The 23,813-nt window shown below is 37.4% G+C and overlaps 1 protein-coding gene across 1 annotated transcript in view; it reads right to left on the bottom strand.

Moving 5' to 3' along the window:
* Positions 1-23,813, bottom strand: part of PPM1L (protein phosphatase, Mg2+/Mn2+ dependent 1L) — a 234,903-nt gene that overhangs the window by 62,073 nt on the left and 149,017 nt on the right. Inside the window, exon 2 of the mRNA XM_054580224.1 lies at positions 3,775-3,949. Within this exon, the coding sequence (XP_054436199.1) occupies positions 3,775-3,949 (175 nt within the window). The remainder of the gene's footprint in view (positions 1-3,774; positions 3,950-23,813) is intronic.

Below are 23,813 nucleotides of genomic sequence, written 5' to 3'. Positions count from 1 at the left end.
GCCACCTTGCAGAAGCTATGGCTCCCTGCATTTTCCATTGCCAAGAGACCAGAATCATAGTTTCAGAAATGGAAGACATCTATGAGATCTTGTTCATTCCTTTGACTTATAGGAAAACGATTTCTAGAGAGATTTAGTGACTTACTGAAGGTCATAGATCTGGTTGGCCGCAGGGCTAGGAATAGAATCTAGGTCTTTGGGTTCCAAGACCTCTTTCAATTATACCACAAAACATTTTTATTACTATAATAATAAAAACTTAAAAATAAGTTATTTGGATTAAAATGTTTCTAAAATGGTCTACACAATTCCTATTTTCATATACATAGTATAATTAATATTATTGAAACTTTTCTTTGTAATTCAACGTCATCATTATGAAAATAAATGTCAATTCTATAGCACAGTCTGTGAATGCTTATTTGACTTAGAGTGTAACACAATGTTGGGAATATGATAATTGTTTTTTATAAACACTTATAAAAGTTATAAACAGTTATATCCTGGCAAGGGTGTCTTCTGATTAACAGTTAACTACTTCCCACCCTGGCTGGTGTGGCTTAGTGGATTGAGTGCTGGCCTGTGAACCAAAGCATTGCTGGTTTGATTCCCAGTCAGAGCACATACCTGGGTTGCTGGTCACATCCCCGGTGGGGGGCATGCGAGAGGCAACCACACATTGATGTTTCTCTCTCTCTTTCTCCCTCCCTTCCCCTCTGTCTAAAAATACATAAATAAAATCTTTTTAAAAAAACCCAACAATTAACTATTTCCTAACACTGGAAGAGCTGGGTTAAGCATATGAGGAAGTAAAAATTGGGATAGCATGGAAAAAAGCAAGGCAGTTGAAGCAAATGAATGTCTTAGTTGAAGATGTTTAGATCTGGAGGTATTAGACACTACTGCTACTTTTCTGTTCTATTTCCTGATTCTTTCATATTCTGATAAACTGTTTTTCTGTTAAATAGCAATAAATTTTCTTATTTTCTCTTTGTTCTTTGAATGAAGTCATTAATTAATAAATAATGCAGGAGAAGGCAGTTTTCCTTTTACAACATGCAGTGACATTCACTTATTCACACATACACAGCTCCTACCAAATGTGCCACCTAATGCAGAAATGACCAACGGCAAACTGAGCCCAGAGTGGCTGATTTAACAATAGATGTTGCTTGACTTCTCAAAGCTTCTGAAGATCATTTTTAAAAATTTGCTTCTGCCACCCCAAACATTACATGCCAAGAATAAAACTCTATGAGTATTTTAAACTGGTCTGAGGGACAGACAAGATCCAAATCTGCTCTCATTCAGCATTAGTGGCATATGTAATATGATTTGGAAGGACTTCCTCAAATAGGATATACAGTGGGGCCTCGACAAGCACTTTGCCCCCAAACAGAATCTCCTTGGATTGTAGCCTGAGAGACACATGACTTACCATACAGGTATCAGCATGAAAGAGTTATCCAGTAAAGAATCAAGACCCAAAGTTTTGTTAGACAACTGAGACATTTTTTTCCCCCATGAACAACTTGGTTGAGAATCGATTTGTTCGAGAACCAAGATGTTCAATAACTGAGGTTTGACTGTACTTTATCATAATAATCCTGTGAGATATTATTAGCCCAAATTTATGAAGAAACATAAGGCTCTAAGATATTAATTGGCTAAAGATCACTGTTAAGAGGAAAAGCCTGGAATTTAGATTCTCTAACTCTCAATTCTACAGTGATCTCTACTGTTTCATGTTGCAGAATTTATTGATACATTAATACTGTGTCAAAGCATTTGCTCCCAACGGCCACATACAGGTGTACCTCTACAGATTATTAGTTGCTCAACAACACTGCCGGTGAGTAGAAAATTATCCTAAAGAAGCAAAATTTGAGTGGCCGGAGGTTGCAGCTGGTGTTCCTTTCCACCTTGTGTCTACTTGGGCCCCTTCATCCCATAGACCACCTCTCTCTCATCATCACAAACCCACATCCGTAACCTGTTCAGGGTTTAAACCATTGTCCTTGCCTAAAGAACTTCATTGAAAACTTGAGCCACTTTCACTATTGATTTATTCCACATTCCCTCAGCTTAACTCTCATAGCTTGTGAATATTATAGAGAACACTTATTCCCAAAATCCTCAGAAATTTTTATCCAAAAGTCAGACGTGTGTATTTTAGCTCCCCAGATAGACTTTAAACAAGATCTGTGTTTTCGACATCTCAGATTCTTCCTGCCTCTTCAATACCCCTCTCTCTTTCTTCCACGTGCCTCCTATGTTACTCTGCATTTAATAAATGCCAACTGAGTGAATGAGAACCTGCATTAGTGCAGTGAAAGCCAACTTGATTTGTAATAGGAGGTTGGAGTCCAGCTCTACAACAAAGTAACTGTGATAATGCAGGCAAGTCTGCGGGTCTCAGTTTTCTCATCATAAAATGGTTATGGGGGCAGAAGTAAGTGAAGTATATGAGTCCCAAGATCTTTGAGACACTGTAAACATTTAAATATTATTTTGATTCAGCCGGTAATAGCCTTACTTTACTTCACTTCATCAGGGATGAGAGAAAAGTGGAATGAGAATTCCAAAGACAGGAATGTCAAAAACAAGGCCAATACAGAAACCAAATAACCAACCACACAGCAGGCAGAAGAAAGGCAATGTGTCTGGAAAATTAATAAAGTCAAAGAGAATCAGAGAAAGTACAGATTTCCTGGGCAAGGCTAGAGATGTGGATCCTGTCTGAGAGGGATGCAAAGGCGTTAGATAGTAGAATATAAATGCGGACAGTTTAATAACTACAAAAATTACATTAGTGGTTAGGCATATGTAGCATAATGTTTGTCTGTTTTTTAATTTGTTCTTCTGTTTGCTCTTCAAGTTTGAAATCAAATGTTAAGAATGTCAGCACTGAGACTGCTTAGATCAGGAGAAAGAAAATAAGATGCATACTAACAACTTCTTTGTAGAAATAAAAACAGAAGATCCCAGTATTAAAATAGGGATTGCTACTACCATGATTTGACCATTAAAAACCTATTTTCCTATACTTTTTTCTCCATTTTGTTGGGGTGCGGGGAGTATTTTAATTAATCTGGATATTTACCCTAAGTTTAATTTTATTAAAGATTTGAATAATTCCAAGTAATATTGCACTGGTTTCATTAAAATTGGGTTTAAGCTGACAGACCATGTGATAGACAAAAACAGTTTTATAAGGAGGTCCGTCTATGCCCTTAGATAGGATGAACTTATGGGAGGCAGTGAACGGAAGTATCTGGTGTGTTATTAGGGGCTATGAGTCAAAGGAGGAGCTAAAGAAAAAGAAAATCAAGTTCAGCTCCAACTTTAAAAAGAAAGATGGCACCTCTTCAGAAAAGAAATTCTCTGAAATTAAAAAATAATACCTGAAGCAAATAACAGTTTTTGGGTTATCAGTAAAAGTTTTCAGCTGGTATCTAAAATTCAAGTGACACTTTAAAAGATTAAATCAGTAAGAGCACATGATTGATAAAAGGCCTGAAAATTCTATTTTAAAAAGAGCAAACATTTAAAAGGAAGTTGATATTTAAGAGACATTTTTAAGAATCTCCTAATGAAATCGTTGATAGTAAAACTGCAGAGAAGAAACTCACTGTTAATCCATGCTAAATAAATTTGAGTCCAGTTTGCCTTTCATCTTCTATCTCAGAAAAGGACTTAAATTTAACTAGTCTATACAGAAATTTCTGCAGGGAAAAAGAATTGTGTGACTGTGTGTATCAAAGACAAACATACCTGCTTCGTCATAGGATACAGTCAATTTTTCTAGCATTTCCCGGTCAATTGACAGGATCTGCTGTTCAAGGATTGTCTGGTAAGACAATACACTATTTTCTTTGTCTTTCTCGTAGTCCTGTAGATGCTGTTTAAGGGCCTCAGGGAGTCGAGATTTTACGTATTCAGCCGCAGTCTGCAAATGAAACAGGTAGAGAGCCCCATTAGTATGTCTCATCTTAGGTTTTTCACTTCCCCTTAGGAGCTGCACTGAGAACTCAAAACACTGTGGAGCCAACCTTTTAGACAAGCATATCCTTGTCATTGTCATTTTTAGTCTCCATTGTAACAAGTAAAGGGAATCTTCAAATATGCAGAATCACAGACCTCTAAGAGTTTTCTCCCAGGTTGAGAAATATAAAAGATTATGGATTTAGTTTTCATTCACAGAGTTTGCACTCAAACTTTCAACAACTATTCCACTGAACTCTGAAGGCCCCAAAATAGTAACGTTACTGGATATAAATATGACTTGCCCTTGTCTAGAAGGCAGAAGCTGGCCATCTCAGCATTAAGTCCACCTACACTGTTGCATCCGTAACTCTACTTTGTTTTGTTGTTCTTTACTCCTTAATGCTCACAGAGGAACTCCTGTGAAGTGAAAAGAAAGGAAAGCGCTCCACACGAGCTGATAATGGAATAACGGGATAAATGGAAAAAGAAAGTATCTACAGAGCTATTCGCAGCCTAAATGTCTTGGCCTTTATATATACATTATTCTTAACTTGTTTTGTTTTGTTTTTTCCCCTGCTTCTATACCATCACATGATGCACTCCCAACTTGTAACATCTGAAGTTAGAAGCAGGCATTTTCAACCAGGTAAGCACGCTTCCCTTGGAAGTAGAAAGAACGGCATGTGTACTTGGGCCTTCCCAAAGATCTAGTATATTCTTCTGGTGGGCTAGGGAAATAGCATACTCTTCTCCCCTCCAGCTGAGAATCACAATTAAACAGAATTTTAAGGGATAAATTAAGTGATAGAGTGGATGTATGAATAAGAGAAATTGAAATTCTTAAAACATATCTTTTGAAAATGCCAAGAGTTTGGCATCTCCTTGCTGTGCATAGGGTCTGAAGTTGATGTGATAAATGAAGGCATACATATATTGTTCAAAATTATACTCACAACCACTAGAAACCAAAATAAAAGAAACTATTAAAAAGAAATGTTTCTGTGGTATGGGCCTAGAATTAAAAAAAAAGACACATCTGCCTCATTTAATATGTTTTTGAAATTTCTGTAATTAAAAACATTATCTTTAAAATGTTTTTTGTAAACTTCATAGTTTTTCTTTTAAATGTTTCACAATTTAGGATGAGAAAAAACTTGCCTGAACAATGACAACTGACTTCCCAGGAAAAGTCCACTGGGAAGTGGTGGGGAGGTCGTTTTTCGTCTGCAGAGTAGCCAAATAGAGCACACAACACTTTCTATTTCCAGATTTATATTTATATCCCTAAGTCAGTTGCTGATGAAATCACAACTTTAAAATTTCATCAAACATTGTTCAATTTATCTGCCAGCCGCCTAGTACAGAACAAGTAAAGCTATTCCATAAAATGTAAATGGTCTCAGCACATTAGCACAGCATATTTAATTCTAGACTTTAATAACAATTTTCTCCTGACACTAGACAATGAAGAGGCATACTGCAGAATACCTGTTTTTAAATTCCTATTACCTTGCTATTCAGTGTACACCTGTCTTTAATTTTTTTTTCCCTTGGAAATATCTGTGAGGTACAGGAAATAATTCAATGCACACTTTACAAACATTGGTGTACTCTGTATTCTGAAAGCACACCACACGTCTCCTTCCGACTGTGTCCGCTGACCTACTCTTCTAAAATCATGATATAGGTCTTTAAACAGGACCCATTTTTTTTACTATATTGAATTTATACTTTGACATTTCATTTCTAAAACAGTATAACTTCATACCTAGAATTCTTTCCATTGGAAAAGATTCTTAGGAGGGGCAAAAATAAATGATTCTAGCAAAATACTAGATTCTTGCAAGATATTTCAAGAAATCATCTTATACTGAGATGATGCTCTAAATGTGTTCAAACAGCAGTTAAAACCTTATGCTCAAGCATGCTCCTATGCTTTAAAACCAGGCTGTCAAACAAATACCGCGCAACCTCATTTGTGTGTGGAATCTAAAAAAAGGAAAACAATACAGAAACCAAACTCACAGAGAATAGAATGGTGATTGCCAGAGGCGGAGGTGGGGGAAGGTTGCAAAATGGGTGAAGGTGATCAAAAGGCACAAAGTTCCAATTATAAAATGAATAAGTCTTGAAGATACAATGTATAGCATGGTGACTACACTTAATACTGTGTTGTGTAGTTAAAAGTTGCTAAGTGAGCAGATTTTAGAAGTTCCCAATGGGTGAAAAGGATAAAAGATAAGGAGCAGAATGACTGAGGATCTAAATTCTGGGAACCTGGTAGGTAGAATACTGACACTGGTCATTATGCTACAAAAGCTATTTACCGCACATGAGAAAAAATGGCTACCTGGAGTGCAAAGTGTAATTTAAAGGCTGCTAAATGTTTCACAATTCATCTTAAAAAGAAAACCTGTCAGCCATCCAGTTCCAATTTATTGAGTGTCTGCTGAGTAATGCACTTTAGACTTGACACTGCTGGAAGAACAAATCTTTGCCACAAAGGAACCTGAAATTTTAATGTACAAACAACACACACACATGAAATACTGGAAAGACACATTTTCCAAAGCAATACAAAAATAGGCATGACTCTTGAGATGAATTAAAATATCAATTTAATATATGAGCTCCGTTAAGTGCTGTCCAGCCTCTAGGGAGAGAAATTGATAGGGGATGAAAAAGAAGAATCAGGAAATCATTCTAGTGGAGTTTTAAAGATCAGTTTTGAGGTGAGAAGCACTTACTGAAGGAAAGAAATGTAATCTAGGAAATAATGAATATGAGTTCACAGGGAGAAGTAATAAGAAATGAAGTTGATAAGAGTGAGAGGAGGAAAAAGCAAGTAGTTGAAGTCTGACCTCCCTGTTAACCAGGGAGTTTTGACTTGTCGCAATAACAGGAAACTGAAACATGTTAAAGAGTAAAATAAATGATCAAATATTGCCTGAGCAACGATGTGCTTTGAGTGGAGTTTAAAATGCACTGAAAAAATGCCAGAGAGGAGTGGGTGGGAGGATTGGATAAAAGGGGAAGGGATTAGCTAAAGAACGTAGATGCATTGCCCGTGGGCACAGACTCTAGTGTGGTGAAGGCCCGGGGAAGGGGGTCTGGGCAGAGGTGGGCAAAGGTGGAGAGGGGTGGGCGGGGATGGGGGACATCTGTAATAGTGTCAACAATAAAAGAAATGTTTTTAAAGATAAAATGCACAGAAATAGAATGAGATTAAAGCAAGGAGACAAGTACAAAATCTGAAAGAAAGGAAAACTAGTCTTTTACGCTGTGACTGTACTATAAATCAAAGAATTCTGGACAGAAAATGAAAAAAAGTAACAAAAACTTTAAAGAGTTTACACCTTTTGCCTAGCAAATGTCTTTCTAGGAATCTGTTTTTAAGAAAAAGCCAAAGATAAGCATTATACACTTGTGTGCAGACATGTCTGGACACTGGTTGATTAAATTGGGAGATGTCCACGCAACGGAAAACAACATAGCTATTAAAGTCATGTCATGGTATGTCAACTACATGTTAAAAATAAAATTTAAAAATACATCAGTAAAAAAAGCATCTTATGAAAGCACTAAATTATGTGGGAAAATGTTCATAATGAAACACAGGTTACCCAGCAGTTTATATACTACATGTATGAGGAAAAATGGGCTGAATTATATCAATATGCATCATTAGTCATCTCAGAGTAGTAAAAGTTTGGGTGATGCTAAGTTTTCCTCTATGTAGTTTCCAGCATATTTCAATTTTCCTAAAATAAACATAATAGGAAAATGATTGACCACTTACTAAATGACGGCGCACTGTGCTGAATGCCTCACAGGCATTCGCTTACGGAACCCTCCCCCCAACCCGCAGGTTTGCACAGATGAGGAGGCAGACTCAGAGGTCAAACAACTTAGCCTTGGTTATGCATCGAGTGGGGGAGCAGGAAGCACCCACTGCTTTTGAACCAGAAAAGAAAAAAATAATAAATTTTTGAAAAGAAGGTGTTGCCAACTATGGACATTCCTTTGTAAGGTAAAGCAGCTTGAGAAGAGATGGAAACGCACAGGAGCAAAGATTTGTGACAGATGGGAAAGAAATACATAAAATGGTTTCCATGGTGCAAAACTGGAAGCTAAAGATGATGGAAAGTAATGAGAAAACTGAGTAAAGTGAAACATAATATATTAAATTTACTTTTGAACATGTAACTCTGAGCTTGAAAACTACCCACCTCTTCCTATTTTATGGACCATCTGCTCCTCCCCTCAAAAAAGGAATACCTTTTGGAGGAAAAGGTATTTGGCTTATTTAATAAAACTCCAAAGAAAAATACCAGGGTAATGATTTTGGTTACAAGTTCCAGAGAAGCAAAAGCTATTTTCAAGAAAAGATATTAGGTGATATTGCATTAAATTGTAATAGAGCTCCCATTAGAGAAAGATCACAAGTGAAAGAGACCTACGTTTGAATCATTTTTAGTATGTATTTTTCTCTGGTAATTTGTAAAGGTCAAGTTACTATTCATTTTGAACTTTAACAGACTTAAAAACAAGCTTCTGATATCCTTAACTATGAAAATATGACATGATTTTTATTTAATATTATGTATTTCATAGTTGTGGGAGTTTTTAATTTTTCTGTCCCCTCCTTTTAAATCAAATGCTCTATTTTATTACCAATTCTAAGACTTAGTCTATGGTATGCAATTTTATATTTTATAATTTTAGGTCTGGTATTCAAAAGACAGCAAGCTCCCCCTATATTAAATAAATTATTATTTTGAAGATATTTTTAAAACCAAGGAATGGAGTTTATCATTAAGTTTGTAACAATTTGTGTTATAAATGTTGGTGCTACTATTAGGACCCAATTTCAAAGCACCTTTGAAAAACCAACAGATGGCATTCTAAAATTATAAAACCCGGGAAATGCATCTTAAGAAGGTATACCCACTTTTGTCTCAAGGCTGGCCTACCAAAGTGTGCTTTTCCAAGATAACGAAAAGTTTCATAATTGTAATATCTTACAAACTCTCTGATTTTATAAACTACCCTTCCCCCTTCTCTCTCTCACACACACACACACACACACACACACACACACACTTCTAATTCAGCAGAGAGGAAGCTTCAAGCCCCAGTGAAATGAATCGGATGAATAATCGATGGCAGTGCCGTTCACTTTATACTTACCCCGTATATCTGCCTGACTTGGAACACACAGTGCTACCCCTTCCTATGAGAGTATTGATTGTGAATGGGCACAGGCTCCTAACTGGATCAAAAGGAGACTAAAGCAAAGGGACTGATTCTAGGCCCATGTTATGCATCCAGTTAACATGGATCTCACACACAGTAAGGTGCTAAGTCTGGCTCCAAGGGCATCTGATCAGTGACCTCTGGGTGAAAAGCAGACTTTGGCATTGAGAAAGGCATTAAAGAGCTAAGGGAGGAAAGCAATTCGCAAACAATGAGCAGGAAAAGAGCTGAATTTTGGGAAAGGGTCATTCAGGAGCAATCACTAGGTATTTACGAGATAAAGGAGAGATCATAAAGGAGATCCTTCCAAATTCATGCCATGAAGAGGACAGAAGAGAGAAGAGAGCAATACTTCTGTCACAGGCAAGGTTTCCCTGACCTTGAAGGGAGTGAACGTGCATGGGCTAACTTGGCAGCAGCCAGCACGCAGACTGCACAGTAATTCACTTAGGTCCACCTCAGAATCCCTCATTCTGCTGGTAACATTATTAACTTCAGACAACTGCCCTTGACTTGAGGCATTTTTAAACAAAGTCACAGTGCGTACCCTTGCCCGCCAGGAAGAGGACATGAGGCAAAAGAGTTGTTCCTCTTACACCTGGCACAGGCATCTTTTTTTGCCATTTTCAGTCTTTGCTACTTCTAACCTAGAAGGGGTTATTTAAATCAGAAAAGCATCTTTGAGAAGACCATCTTGTACCCCGAAATTCATAACTCTGCCCCAAGAAGGTGATTTTGATTCCTTCAAGAGAGATGACATCAGGAAAAAGTCCCAGACCTAACCCTGAAGTATATAAATGAAATCCAATGATTACTATGGAGATTGCTCTTGAGAACCAAAGCTATGGGCGTGCAAATGCTAGTCGTGTGGGAAGTGATCACATAGAGGGCATATAACACTCAGCATGGGAGGGACTTGAAATCATATAACCTACTTAATACGAAGATTGAAGTTTTCGTTTAGTTTAAACATTACGGTGATGACTGTTACAGGTTATGCTGGACAATTCCTCTGTAATTTCTCAAATGACAAACATTTAATAACTTTATCAGTCATCTCCTCCATTTTTAATCTGAGGCATGGTATCACATGGTGGTGCCACGCATGACAGTGTGAAATGTAGCTCAAACTCCACGTCCCAAATGATGGCTTCCCTGACTGCAGACAGTGGTTTTTTTATATAAAAACCTTAAACTACTTCCCATTTCTAAATCCCTACTCTCTTTGTAGTAAGATATCAAATACAGTATAGTTTAGCCATGTGGTCCATTTTCCTAATCTTAATATTTTGGTCAAATCTATATTCAAACTCTAAAGGACTGAAAAATGTGTCTGTATACAGTTACACAGTCAGAAGGGAAGTTATGATTGCTTCCCTACTACCAAAGTGATGATCGATGGATTCTTTGCCCCTCCGTTGCCACACACATTACAGAGTCTCATAGTCCTTCTTTTAATTGTTTTTAAAGCACACACACATCTAGGATCTCCTGAGACAGCAATACAAAAACAGCCCACCAGCAGACTTTTTCATAAATCTGATGAGAAAACAAGCACCTTGCGGCTAGAGCCGTCTTGTTAAATTTTCGTGATAAGTGAGTTCCTATCTTTTCAGCCATTTTAGAAAGAAGTAAGAAATTGTTTTACATTCTGTACACTTGAGATATATAGAAGAAAAATGTTAGGTAATGTTTAGACAGAAAATGTTTCTTATGTCAAAGATAATTATAGTTATTGATAAAATTCCCTTCCATTTCTGAATTCTGGACTATAAAGCTTGAGGAAAAATTAACTTCTGTGAGTGCTATCCAAGTGTGTTCTAGAAAGTCCCATGCAAAATGCTAACTGAAAATACCCTTAGGGATTCAGAAAGCCAATGGGACCGACTATTAGAAATGAATTATAACACACTCATGAGTTATTAAGCAAAAAGAGCTCTGTAGCTATGACAATTGAGCAGCTTCTCAGGAAGGCAGCCAAAAGGTAATCAGACAAATGTTCCTTGGCTGGCATTTGGGCCAGAGAACCCCCCTTGGGCCTCTCCTGACTCCTGCCCCCCAGCCAAAAAATTTGGTTGAAATTGATCAGTGTTTCTCAGGAGTAGAACTTCAACCAACTGCTTCTGAATCGCCTAGGATAGGGGAGGGAATGTCTTCTTAAAAATGCAGGATACTGGTCCTGTTCCATTTTTTATAAATCGAGATATTTCAGTTGTGACTCTGGAACCTGCTTTTTAAACTTGTGCTATAGTTTAACAAGCTCACTAAAGGACGAAACCCACCAGTTTCTAACCCTTAGAGTTCTAATGGTATAAGGTCTAGGCATGTGTATTTTTACAAAGCTATACAATGAATTCGATGTACATCCAGACTTGTATCAGACCCTTCACAATAACAGCCCTTCTGCATCCCCCAAGACTCAGTTTGGCAAGTGACTATTTTTAATTCTTGTAAAAATCTTGAGTGCACGCAGTGACATTCTCACACAGCCTGTAGCCCCAGTGCCACAAGGTTCTTTTTGTTATCGTATAAAGTTGCTAACCTGCACAGTCCCTGAAAGGCTGAACCCTCCCTAAAGCAAGCTAACCGACCTTGAGTACTTCTATGCCATAAGCACCTGGAACCCTTTTCCGACAGCTTGTGGGCAATCAAGCAAGTCTCAGCAAGCTGTGTGAGGCAGGCCACAAAATGACCTGTGGCAAAGCACCTTGAAAACACAGTGATTTCCTCTCGACCGGGCCCCAGAATAGGCAGAACATTGACCTCTGCTGGGGACCACCAGTGGAATTCTGAAGCCTGGAAAATCGCAGCAAAATGTAGCAGAAAGAAAAGCAAGTCAGCATCACCAGCAGTGTTGTCTAACTTTGCATACAGATTTTGAAAGGGTATCTTATTTTAGCAAGAGGAAAATGGGATACCTAATTGCATGGAAAAGCTGTAATTTCAGCAGTGAATACACCTGCTTGTGTAAATCTAAAATGACACATTTTAAAATTTGAATGGGCAAATAAGTTCATGGACTTACAGAAAAAGATACATCCTTTCCAAGTCCTGCTTCCACTCTGAAAGGCAACAGTGGGATGAGCAGGGATGCAGTCATGAGCTACATCCTTTCAATTAATATTTGAATCTCTGCTATGTGCCAGGCCCTGTGCTAGTTGCTATGAATAAAAGTGGGCAAGAGTAGACACGTCTCTGTTCTTGTGGTGCTTATGGTTTAGTAGGGAGACAAAAATTAACCAAATAATCGCTTAAGTGCATAAACGGAAGTGTTTGAGGGAAAGACACAAGGTTCTTTGAGGGGAAAAGAACAAAAGAATCTAAATAACCTGATGGGGGGAAGAGAGGCCTCCCTGAGAGTGAGGCTTCAGCACAGATCTAAAAATTGCCCTGGAGGCTCACAGGTAGAGGGGAAGGATGAAGGAGGAAGAAAAGGTCAATACATGTAGTCAAGAGAGCATCTTTATTGATATGAATTTTCAAAAATGCAGATAAGTGAAAGCCAGGGGTGAATAAAAGTTGCAATCTATAGGAAGGAAGGCTTCAAGAGGGACTTGTGCTCTATAAGTTATTAGATACCGGCTTCTGGTCTGATGAGAAGCAGAAGGGAGAAAGCAATGTGCATTGTACTTGCCCAAATAGAACCAATAATAACTTTCTGTTATGGTGAGGCACAGGGCTGGGGGATTTGTTTCTGCACTTCTTTTTTTAAATATGGGTCTATCATAAAGAATCTGAGTTAAGAGTAATGTTAGGTCCCAGAGCCTTGACTGCCCTGTCAATGCCTCATCTAGTTTTCATCCTTTCTCCTTCTGGCCCAGCCCTCACTGGGTTGCCTATCTTCACTTAGGCAACTGGTAGCGCCTCAGCCCTCCTTCCACATTACTCTCAAGTGTTGAACTTACACCAAGCTTTGATCTTTTTGCAATAACATAAAAAGCCATAACACATGTGGGTGCCTTACACTATTCATTTTGTTTTTAAGTCAGAAAGTATGTTTATGAAGAAAACTAGGAGGTAAAATAGTGCCAACTGATAAGCATCAACTTGCTTGGAATCATGTCCCAAATTGTAAAATTCTTACCATAAAAGTCAAAGGAAAAAAACTAAAACAAGCTTTTCTCTTTTCAAAAATATATGGATGTTGCCTCAGTGGGGCAAGAAAGAAGTCCAATGGTCTCCCTATGCTGAATCCTTCATTATCCTCTTGTATCGGACACATGGTCCTATGAAAGCTCTCCACAACAGAAGAGGGGGAAAAAGGATCCAACTATACAGGGCAGCCAGTATCTCCCACTGGGAGAGATTCTATTCAGAAAGAGGAAATCTGGGCAACGGAGACTCTTCACATCTCCAGTGGTTTTCCCACCTACCTGGAAGGAGGGCTGGAGAAATCTTAAGTGAGGTAGGCTGGCCCAGTCCTTTAGGAGGCACATATTTAACAGCTACTATTTATTGAGTACTTACTGTGTGCCAGGTACTATGCTTGGTGCTTTATATAAATTACTTCGTTACTTCATTTACTCCTCACAACAGCCCTACAAGGTAAGTATGATTATCAAGGCTTTGCAGATGAGCCTCTGCATACCTCTTATAGCCCTTTAGTCTTCAACAAAATCTACAGTTTCATAAACATCTCGTAGAGGCAAGTTTTAGTAATCCACGGCTAAGAAAAATAAGATAGTACAATGGAGATGGAGCCAAGAATAATGTTGAGACGTAAAATATAGCCCTAAGATTCCTTTTCTTTGTTAGAGATGAATTAAAAACTGATTGAGGTCTCTGGCACCCAGAGCAAAAAAAAAAAATAAAGGCAACCACCCGCACAGGTCAGAGTGTTCTTAAAACAGGATCAAAATAATGTTTATGGCAGACATTATTCATCAATCAAAGAATTATTTGGCATTAAGCCCAGGACCCCCCTGCCCCGAGAATCCTTCTCAATATAGTATTCCAGGCACCACCAATCAATCAATTAGCATACAGGATGAAACCTGTTTATCAGCCTTGGCCTAAACCCAAAGGTGGCAAACTAGGGCCCAAACACATGCTTTCTGTAAATAAAGTTTTATCGGAACACAGCCCCACACAATTGTTTACATATTGTTCTGGCCTAAAATATCTACCATATGGCTCATTACAAAAAAACATTTGCCAAACCCTACTCTAGATAATCTAAACGGCTGATCTAAAGGAAAATGTGTGTGTGTGTGTGTGTGTGTGTGTGTGTGTGTGTGTGTTGCTGATACTGTTTAGCTCACATTATTTGCCTTCACGTATTGAGCACTGGGTTAGGTTCCAGGTGTATAAAAATAAGTTGTATAGAGTGTTACCTGGAAATAGCTCACAATCTATCTACAGAAATGATTGAAGAGGTAATCACAAAACAATTTGATCAATTCTAAAACATTAATATGTAAAATTTACTATATAAATCCAACAAAGTGATTTAAAAATTCTAATACCCCAAAGAGATTTCTTAAATATTTTATTTCTTTTCACTTGCCCATACAATCTCAATAGTCAGAGGGAGCCTTGGAAATTGTAGCCCCATAGCAATCCTCTGAGTAAAGGGGCGGGTAAAAAGGCAGCCAGACATTATAAAGAGTGCCTGCTTTAACGTGATGTAACATTAGAAATGAAAAGGTCATTAGGCATTCTAAAAACAATGGGCAACTGACGATGTCTCATAAAAAACTAACTTAAGCAACTTTGGATTTTCCAAACTGTCATTTCACAGGAACCACATAGTCATGAGAAAATTAACAAGGTTCCAAAGAAACATGCAAACTTTGAATTAGAATTCATAGTAGATAGGCAGGGACATAATAAATTCGTAATTGTAGTAATCCACAGCTGCTTCCACCTTCGAAAATAATGAATTGCTTTGTCAGGGCTGGTGTCTCTGAAATGGCAAGCAAAACCCATCTGCTGCGGAGCAGTGTCCTGTCTTTTGTGTCCTGTACCCAGATAGTCTAAGTCCAAGGGAGATCCACCTAAAGATTTATTCTTGCAACAAGCAATTTCAAAATGTCATAAATCAGTATGAAAATAGTCTAGAAAAAGTATGAACTTTGCCATCTATAATAAGCAAATATTAACTTCCTTTTATTCCCCAAGATAGTACCTATGATTCTTCTTCAAAACATATTGTGTTGATCTAAGTGCCCTAGCATAAAAGAAGTCATTAAACAAATCAACCTGACTTATGAGACACACTCAACAAACCAAGCTTTCTTTTCTAACGCAAATCATACATCCAAATTCAGGCAATTAAAAAGTGAAGGTTAATAAAGCTGTAGAAGACAGGTGGCTGGCCCATTTTGCTTTGAATAGTTATTTATAAAGTAAGTAAGTTGCCGGTTCTGTTTGAAATATTTCCTTCAAGAACTGTACAAAACAAAATTTTATGTGTAACACAATTACATATCATATTTTAATGGTATCCTCCCCAAGAACTAGGTAAATTTTCAGGGCCCTTTCCAGTTCCTCAGTTAAGGAGAAAATTAAATTTGGATATATATGTGTGTGTCCTATGTAATTTTTCAAATTAAAGTTCTATAAATGATAGCTCAATTTTGTTATACATCATTTAGCAAACGCCATCAGGGAATGAAGAGTTCCACATAAGTGAATGTCCCATTTAACTCAGCTTTACTACTCTTCGATGATGAAAAATTATTTTAACCTCTTCGGATGGGAATGTTTCTAAAGTAAAACACATACTGCCACAGTTTCACAGAGAGAAGGCACAGAAGAAAATTCAGCTTTTTTTTTTTTTTTGATGATTTAAGGCCATCTTCGGAATATGAAGGGATGGTGGTAACATGCATGCATGTCTCCTTCACATGAAGCTGGTTCCCGCATCCCATCGTCCTGATTGCTGTGACGAGCTCTAGGTTCTCCCTCCATGGGCAGATAACCCTGCCTCGGAGCAGCTACTTTATGCAGAATAGTCTAGCCTGAAGTCTTGGAAAATGTTTAACGTTCTTACTAGAGTAGGTGCACGGGCTGTGTGATTGTTATTTTCATGTCGGCCCTTTTTTTCTATGCTTTCTGGTCCAGTATAGTGCTCCAGATGGTTGAAATGAGGAGGAAAAAAAGTCTTACCTTCAGATAAGTGAGGTACAAGTCAAAAATATAAATACATGAAATGTAAATGCATATTTATTTTTTATTAGAAATCACAGAAAATTTTCCTTTAGATTCATATTCCCTTAAAAATCTATAAAATGGCATGAATAAAATTGGTAACTTTATATCTATTATATTTATAATGCACATGGATGGGACAATGAACGTAAGAAACTTAGAAAATATAAATGGAGTTGGTATGACTTGTCTTATGTAAATTTATATAGCATTGTATTCTTCCTTAAATATTCATTATTCAGGCCGAAATTGAAACTATGTCCTTCATCTCTGGTTCTTCAGTACTTTGTGCAATATCAGGCATTAACTCAGTAAGTGTTTGGTGAATGAACGGATCAAAAGACTTTAGTGTCACAGAAACATTTTAATGTTGAAACAGTATCCAAAGTTTAAATAATCAATTTACCTTAAATCACTTTACACTATATTTTCCCCATTTTATTACCAAAAAAAAAAAAAAAACACCCTTGTACAAGCTAGAAACTTAGAGCTGTGTACAGCAGAGGGGCCCTTTACCCTAGAGTCTCAGTCACTGGTTTTCACCATTCTCTGTATAAACTAAAGCAATCAGAAAAGCAGTTGGGGTCTGGAAAGTTCCTAAAGTCATAGGGTTTAAATGTCTTCAAAAATACGCATTATAAAACTTTTGAGTTTTATTTTATCACATGCTGAAACATGTCACTAATATTTAGTTACATACATCTTATTAGCCAAATTAATGTTTTCAAACCTAACACATGATTGACCAACTTCTTAAAATATTAAGGAACCCAATGTACAAGAATGAAAGTACAATTACCAGACAGTGTCTCATGACTCTGCTTCTGGAAACCACCATGAAACAGTAGAAACTTCTGCACTAATAGGCAGTAATCATAACTTTCATCTGGTTTTGCTTAAGCACGCACCTATAGTTACTCTTTTCTCCACCAGATGGCATCCCTGAGTCAGGCGAAATGCCTAACTTTCATGCTGTTCAAAAGGGAAACAATAAAACGTAGTAAGGGGTGGTTGTCTTCTTGTCTACTAGATAAGCAATTATCAAAATTCAGTTATGAAAAGCAGATGGCCGCCTGCACTGGGTTACAAAGCAAGCCTGGTAATTCATTCAAATGTTCATTCTTTCAACATTTATTGAATGTTAACAGTGCTCCTAGGATTATGCTGAATACAGACAGCAAAAACAGTCATTGTCCTCAAAGAGCTTATGATTTAAGAAAGCAGATGAGTGGTAAAGAGATAACTACAAAAGGGTACACTAAAGTCTCTCTAATAGAGAAGCCTTGGAAACAGCATGTCAGAAGGGATTTATGAGCTCAGTCTTAAGGGATGGAAGGGATGAGATGAACAACGAGCTGAGCAGCAAGCCTGGCAGAGAGCACAGTCCACACAAAGAGAGGGATATGAAAAAGCCTGATCTGTTTGAGGCTAAAAATGGGTTTTAGGGCTGGAGTGAGGAGTACGTATGTGAGTTTCAAGAAGGAGGGAAGGGTCAAGGAAATGGCGGAAGATAAAGAACAGCAGGCTGGAATCATGTATGTATGCTTAGGAATTTTAATTCTATGATAAAACACAGCAATAGTTAATATTTATTGATACTTCTGTATGCTGAACACTAGGCTAAGCACTCAAATGCATTATCTTATTTACTCCTCATTGTAGCTCAAACGTATGTACTATTTTTATTCCCATTTTTCAGATAAGGCCCTAAGAGTTTAACTCACTTAGCAAATGGGAGAGCTGGGATTTCAACCTAAGTCAATATTGGAATCTAAGATCAAATTACTAAATCCATAGCTTGTAAAGAAGCTTCTTGCAGAGTCTGTGATGCAAACAAATCCCTAAAATGTTTTTAAAACAAAATAATGGACCACCAAATTTATGATTTAAAACAGCAAGTGGGGCAGCAGTGTGGAGGCAGACAGAGGCAGTCTGGCAGAAGGGAGATCTAAAGCGGGTATATTAAGTTCATCATATTAAATCAGATGGAAACAGATAAATTACTTTCCAACACAATTGCCTACCAGGGCCTTAAACTGACTTTATCATATTGAGATTAAAAGCTTTTCTAAAAAACAATTTCCAAGCTGCGTCGTTAATATGCTTTGGGGCCCTATAAACTAAATATTACCCAGAGAAATTCCAAGGTCTTATTGAGCCATGTTTCAGTTGTTCTTTTTTAGCTTTATTGAGGTATAATTGACATCTGAATTTATAAGATACTTAAAGTGTACATCATGATGATTTGATATATGTGTACATTATGAAAAGATCCCCCAATCTAGTTAATTATCATATCCATCACTCCACACTTGCCTTTTTTCTTTTTTGGTGGGAATATGTAAGTTCTCTGTTAGCAAATTCCAGTTATACAGTTTCATTGTTCTTTAAGCAGGCAACAATCAAGAAAAGGATGACTTAAAATGGCCTCACGCACTTCATGGAAGAAGAAATACAACATTCTTGCTGAGCTATTTCATGGACTTATGAATTAAATGTGGTGGATCAAAGCCTGGGAATGCATGAAGAAATGGAGTTACTGTTCTCTCTGTGACTTGAAAAGTATAGTCGAACCAAATGATAGATGTTAATTTAAAAAATAAATTTCCCAGCTAATTCTTAGAACTCATTCTACCCACTGCGTGGGAGCACTGCCATTTGCCTGTCCTTGCGGTTCCACTGCGGGCCCACTCTCGCAACAGTCTCTCCCCACCACCCACGTACTTTAAAAACCTTCAGAAATGTGCTAGGCATGCTTTCCATGGGTAATTCATTCTATTCCACAGTAAACTGTGGGACAATGAAGCTTCCCATTGTTTTAGCTTCTTCTGGGAAGGGATGCTGAACAAAACTAGGGGGCCTGGGATCCAGGTCACACTGCAATTGGCCAGCCCAGTAGCTGGGTGCTCTAGAACACAGTTCTTAGCCCGTCTGGCTTTCAGTCCCCTCGTCTGCAAGATAGAAAAGTGAGCTGAAGGGAAAATACTGGGTTGGAGGATCTTCAAAATCTCTGTATTAAATTCTATTCTATGAACTTTTAAAATATATTTGATTTCTTGCTTGTTTATTTCTTTCTATCATACCATCCTACTTTGGAGGTGCTAATGAGTACTATAAGGCAGAATATAAAGACTCTGTAAAATCTATACAACCTGAAAAGCCTGAGAACTATCATTCAATAGTCTAATAGCAGAGAAAAGTAATAGGTTCCTAATATCTGTTTTGTGAACTTCCTGTTTTGCAGATAACACATTAAGTAATAATCTCTGAAAGTTAAATTGTGTAAGTCTAACCAACAGGAGGCATATTGATTATGCAGGCAATTTAAAATGTGCTCATATATTCATGTATCCTTGGAACAGAAGTTTTCTCCAAAAGCCCTGTGTGACTTAGCAGCCATCGACTGGCAGTATGAAGGCCTTACCGAATTAACAGAACCAGCTAAGAGATCAGATGGCTTCAAATTCCTACTGTCACATTAACAGCAATGAACAAGTCCTTTTATTAAATAACAGCAATTCTCTTGCTGAACCTTAACTAAGGAAGCAAAAATGAGACCTAGTGTGAATAACTTTAAGCATTACAAGTGCAGTGTTAATAAGCAGTCAAGATATAATAACGAAGCAGGAAAAAATGCTTGTAAAAATTTAAAACACACCTTAAGGCAAGCACTCTTGATGTCTGTCTTTTAAAAAAGATTGAAAAATCATCTAACTTAAACTATGCACTCTTAATTAATGTAAATCTTTAACTGCAAAAACTAATATTGAGCAATAATTTAAATACTGAAATATGGACACTTAGAAGGTATGCTGAACTTGTGGCATAACAGTTTCTACCATTCAATGACTCTTAGTGCTAATTCATTGTATTTTAGGCATAAAACATTTGGGACCTAGATGAATATAGAATTTTAAAAACAGTACAAAATATTGAAATGTTTTAACCAGACAATAAGCTTTTTATTGCTGTTATGTCAAAGATTTCCTTTATGTGGTTTTGCATTCTTTTACCATTAAATGAAATCAATGGTAAGTGAAGAGTTTTAAATCAGAGATGTCTATAAAATGAATTTAAATTATTTTACTGGCTTCTGGGAAACATTTTATTAAAATTTATTCTGAGTTTACTTTTAATTCCATACAATTATGCAAATACTTGGAGTTTTAATTGTTTCAAACAAAAACACACAAGCTGCTACTGGAGGTAAAATAATGAACTGAAATTTTTTGGTGTATAATGAAAATGTTCACAACTTCTGCCAATTATTGAGCATTTACTATGAGCCAGGCAATGAGCTAAGAACCACTGACATACTATCACAATGAAAGTAAACTGAATTTAGGAAGAATAAATCTACTTTGCCAGCACAAAAATTATGCTAGATTGGTTTTCTCAAGTAAAATTCATTCTGCTTCAGAGTTATTCCATCAAACATTGCACAACTGTTAACATATATGGGGCTCCACCTATGTGAAATGATGAAAAAGAAAGTAATTTGGTGGGAAGAATTAAATATTAGTTTTATTAACACAGTGGAGCACACTGCATAGCAGAAGATATTAAAAGTAGTTATGTAAGCCTATGCATGCGTGTGTGTGTATATATATGTGTGTGTGTGTGTGTGTGTATATTTATGTCAAATTAACTGGGAAATTACAAAGCAAGTCAGGATTTTGTCTCTTTTCAGCTTAAGAAAGTAAGTTAAAAGTTTATGATCAATAAACTAATTATGGTGACAAGTGAATTAAACTCTCAAAAATATACAATGTTAAGCAGAATTTATTAAGTCCTTTTAAGAAACACAAATCTCACCACTATTTCCAATGCTTCAGATTTCAGATTATTTTGCATTATAAATGTTTCTGCCATTAGTTAACTTACACAATACACAAGCAAAATACCTAGTATATTAAAAAACAATTTTGTTCATGCTGAAACCATATTTCAAAACATAAAACAAGACACATCCTTGAGAATATTAAACATCTGAGACGTTGATAGCTGTTTAAGAGAAAATGCTGCATAAGTTCTTCATGTGTCATTAGACCGATACCTAGGATTGAATGAATCTGGAGCCATTAAAATAATGTCAAGAAATTAGGTTAAAAATTCTCCCCTAATTCCCCCACATGACAGTCCTAACAGATAAGAGAAACAAAGGGACAAACAAGACCCGCAGGTCAAGGCTCTATTCCAAACCCCTAATACAGATCTGGGTCTGGTCAACTCTAAATCTTCGAACACGTCCCTTCTGCGGGGCCTTGCCTGCAGCGAGACCCAGGCCTGGGAGAGCAACGGCGGTGGAGGCCGCAGGGGCCGGCACCTCCGGCTTACTAGAATGCCGAAATGTTTTCCTGGTCTTTCCACAGTACGGGAAAACATAAACCATGCAAAAGGGAAGTGTGTTGTTTAGGAGATTTAGTACAAGGACCTGATGACATTTTCCATCAGTGGAACAGCTAGTAATTAAATATCCGGGAGCTAATGACCTGGCTGACTCAAGGAGCTTTCATTTGGCGCAATTAGGACTCCTTCACTGGGCTCCCCCTCCACTCAGGTTCCTGAGGTGCTCAGCTCCAGGCCCCAGGACAAGTCTGCTGGGAAAAACAAACAGGGAAGCAGCAGGATCCACTATTTATGCAATGCGACTTGAGCACTGCCTAAGCATACCCTGTCTCCACGTTTTCCAATGTCTCTGCTGCAGTGCAGCATTTCTGGCCTGGCAAAGAGTAACTGATGGATCACACTACTCTTCTGACTACTTGAAACTAAACACAAGAAAGAAATATTTATGTACGTGTACAGATATATGTACCCAGTCACTCCCTTGGCTTCCTCCCCGCCAGGAAGGGTACCCAGCCTGTTGCAAATTACACAATTCTTTAAAGATGGAGCTGGAATAGAGATTAGACTAATAAATCAGAATCTAAAACTACATCCCACAGGATGAGAGAATTAAATGGTTGTCAGTATAAAGTTCACAGGACTCATTACTTACAATTAAAAGGAGTCGAAGAGTCCCCGCAGACTACACATTTTCTTAAAAGAAAAAAAAAATACTGTATGTAAGTTATCTTCTTGGCTTTGAACAATGATAGCTGAGAAAGCCTCTCCCAAGGCTCTTTTCAGCCCCCAAAGAATTGAGGTACCAGGCATGAAAAAGCAGAGGTAGAGCAGCTTGGACCCTCCTCAAAGTCCTATGAGTTCTCTGGACCGACTGTCCCAGCGGCTGGCCTCCAGCAAGAGTGGACGGGTCCTCAATGGTGCCCGGGATCTATGGATTGTCAGGGTTCTGCCTGTGAAGGCCTTTGCCTTCAGATAAATGTTTTGTTCCTGTCTTCATGCGTTTATATGATAGAGAGAACACCACGGAACCATCAAAAATGGTGATGTAAAAAGAGAAGTTTTAATAATGTGAAAATATTTACAGTATGCTGTTAAATGGAAAAACAAGTTTACTAAATTGTCTCATGCATGAACTCACATACACATAAAACAAGGGTGTCTCTCACAGAACCACTCTCAACAGTGGTTCACTCTGGGTGGAGGAATTATATGTGATCTTTTTCCTTAAGTTTTTTCTATTTTTTAGAATTTCTACAATAGATATATATTACTTTTGTAATGAAATAACCTTGGATGAAAAGAAGGGGGGGAAAACAGATCAAACCATCTCTTTCTCCCAGAGTTTAGTGAGCAGAAAACAATGAATGTGTGATCTCTTAAGTTTGCTTCTTAAATGTTAACCTTCCCTTCTTTCCAATCATTGACTTTGGTCCCAGCAGCAAATGTACCAAAAAAGTCTTTGGGGTGGAAAGAGCAGAGTAGGCATGAATGTAACTGGAGTCTAAAAATAGAAGATGCAGCAAAAAGCCGCTTTACACTAATACTAGCACAGAAGGGAAAAGTCACGAGGTGTTCTTTTTAACACAGTTTAGTGGTTTCCACTTTTTTAAAAATTGATCACCCAGATTTCTTATTTTTCATATCCTCAACTTGTCAACTTACATTTAAAATGAATAATGTGCTAAAGTTGAAAACATTTGCTCTTGTTACCCTCTAGCTCTCAAAGGTAAAAAAAAAAAAAAAAGACAAATTCCCGGTAGGAATAGGATTAATGACATATGTTCATTACACCATTAGGTTGAAATATCCATAAGAGCGTAAACCTCCATTAAACATTCCTCAAAGGCACTCTTCTTAAAGAGAAAATAGTCATTTTAAATTCATAAACAGAAAGCTATGTATCAAAACCCTTTTTTATGTAATCAGATTGCCTGAAGTCATTTGTTCCACCATTCCTGGCCCAAACATTTCAAATAAAGAGAGAAAGTTAGGTTATATCCCAAGCTAGAGACAACATACTTGAAGATGCAATATTTGAACCTCTCAATTCAGGAAAAATTGTCAAGGCA

This window comes from Pteronotus mesoamericanus, unplaced genomic scaffold (genome assembly GCF_021234165.1).
Source record: "Pteronotus mesoamericanus isolate MK-2021 breed Mesoamerican mustached bat unplaced genomic scaffold, CSHL_Meso_final contig_116, whole genome shotgun sequence".
NCBI classification, from domain to species: domain Eukaryota; kingdom Metazoa; phylum Chordata; class Mammalia; order Chiroptera; family Mormoopidae; genus Pteronotus; species Pteronotus mesoamericanus.
This window is presented reverse-complemented; position numbering and strand designations above follow the sequence as displayed.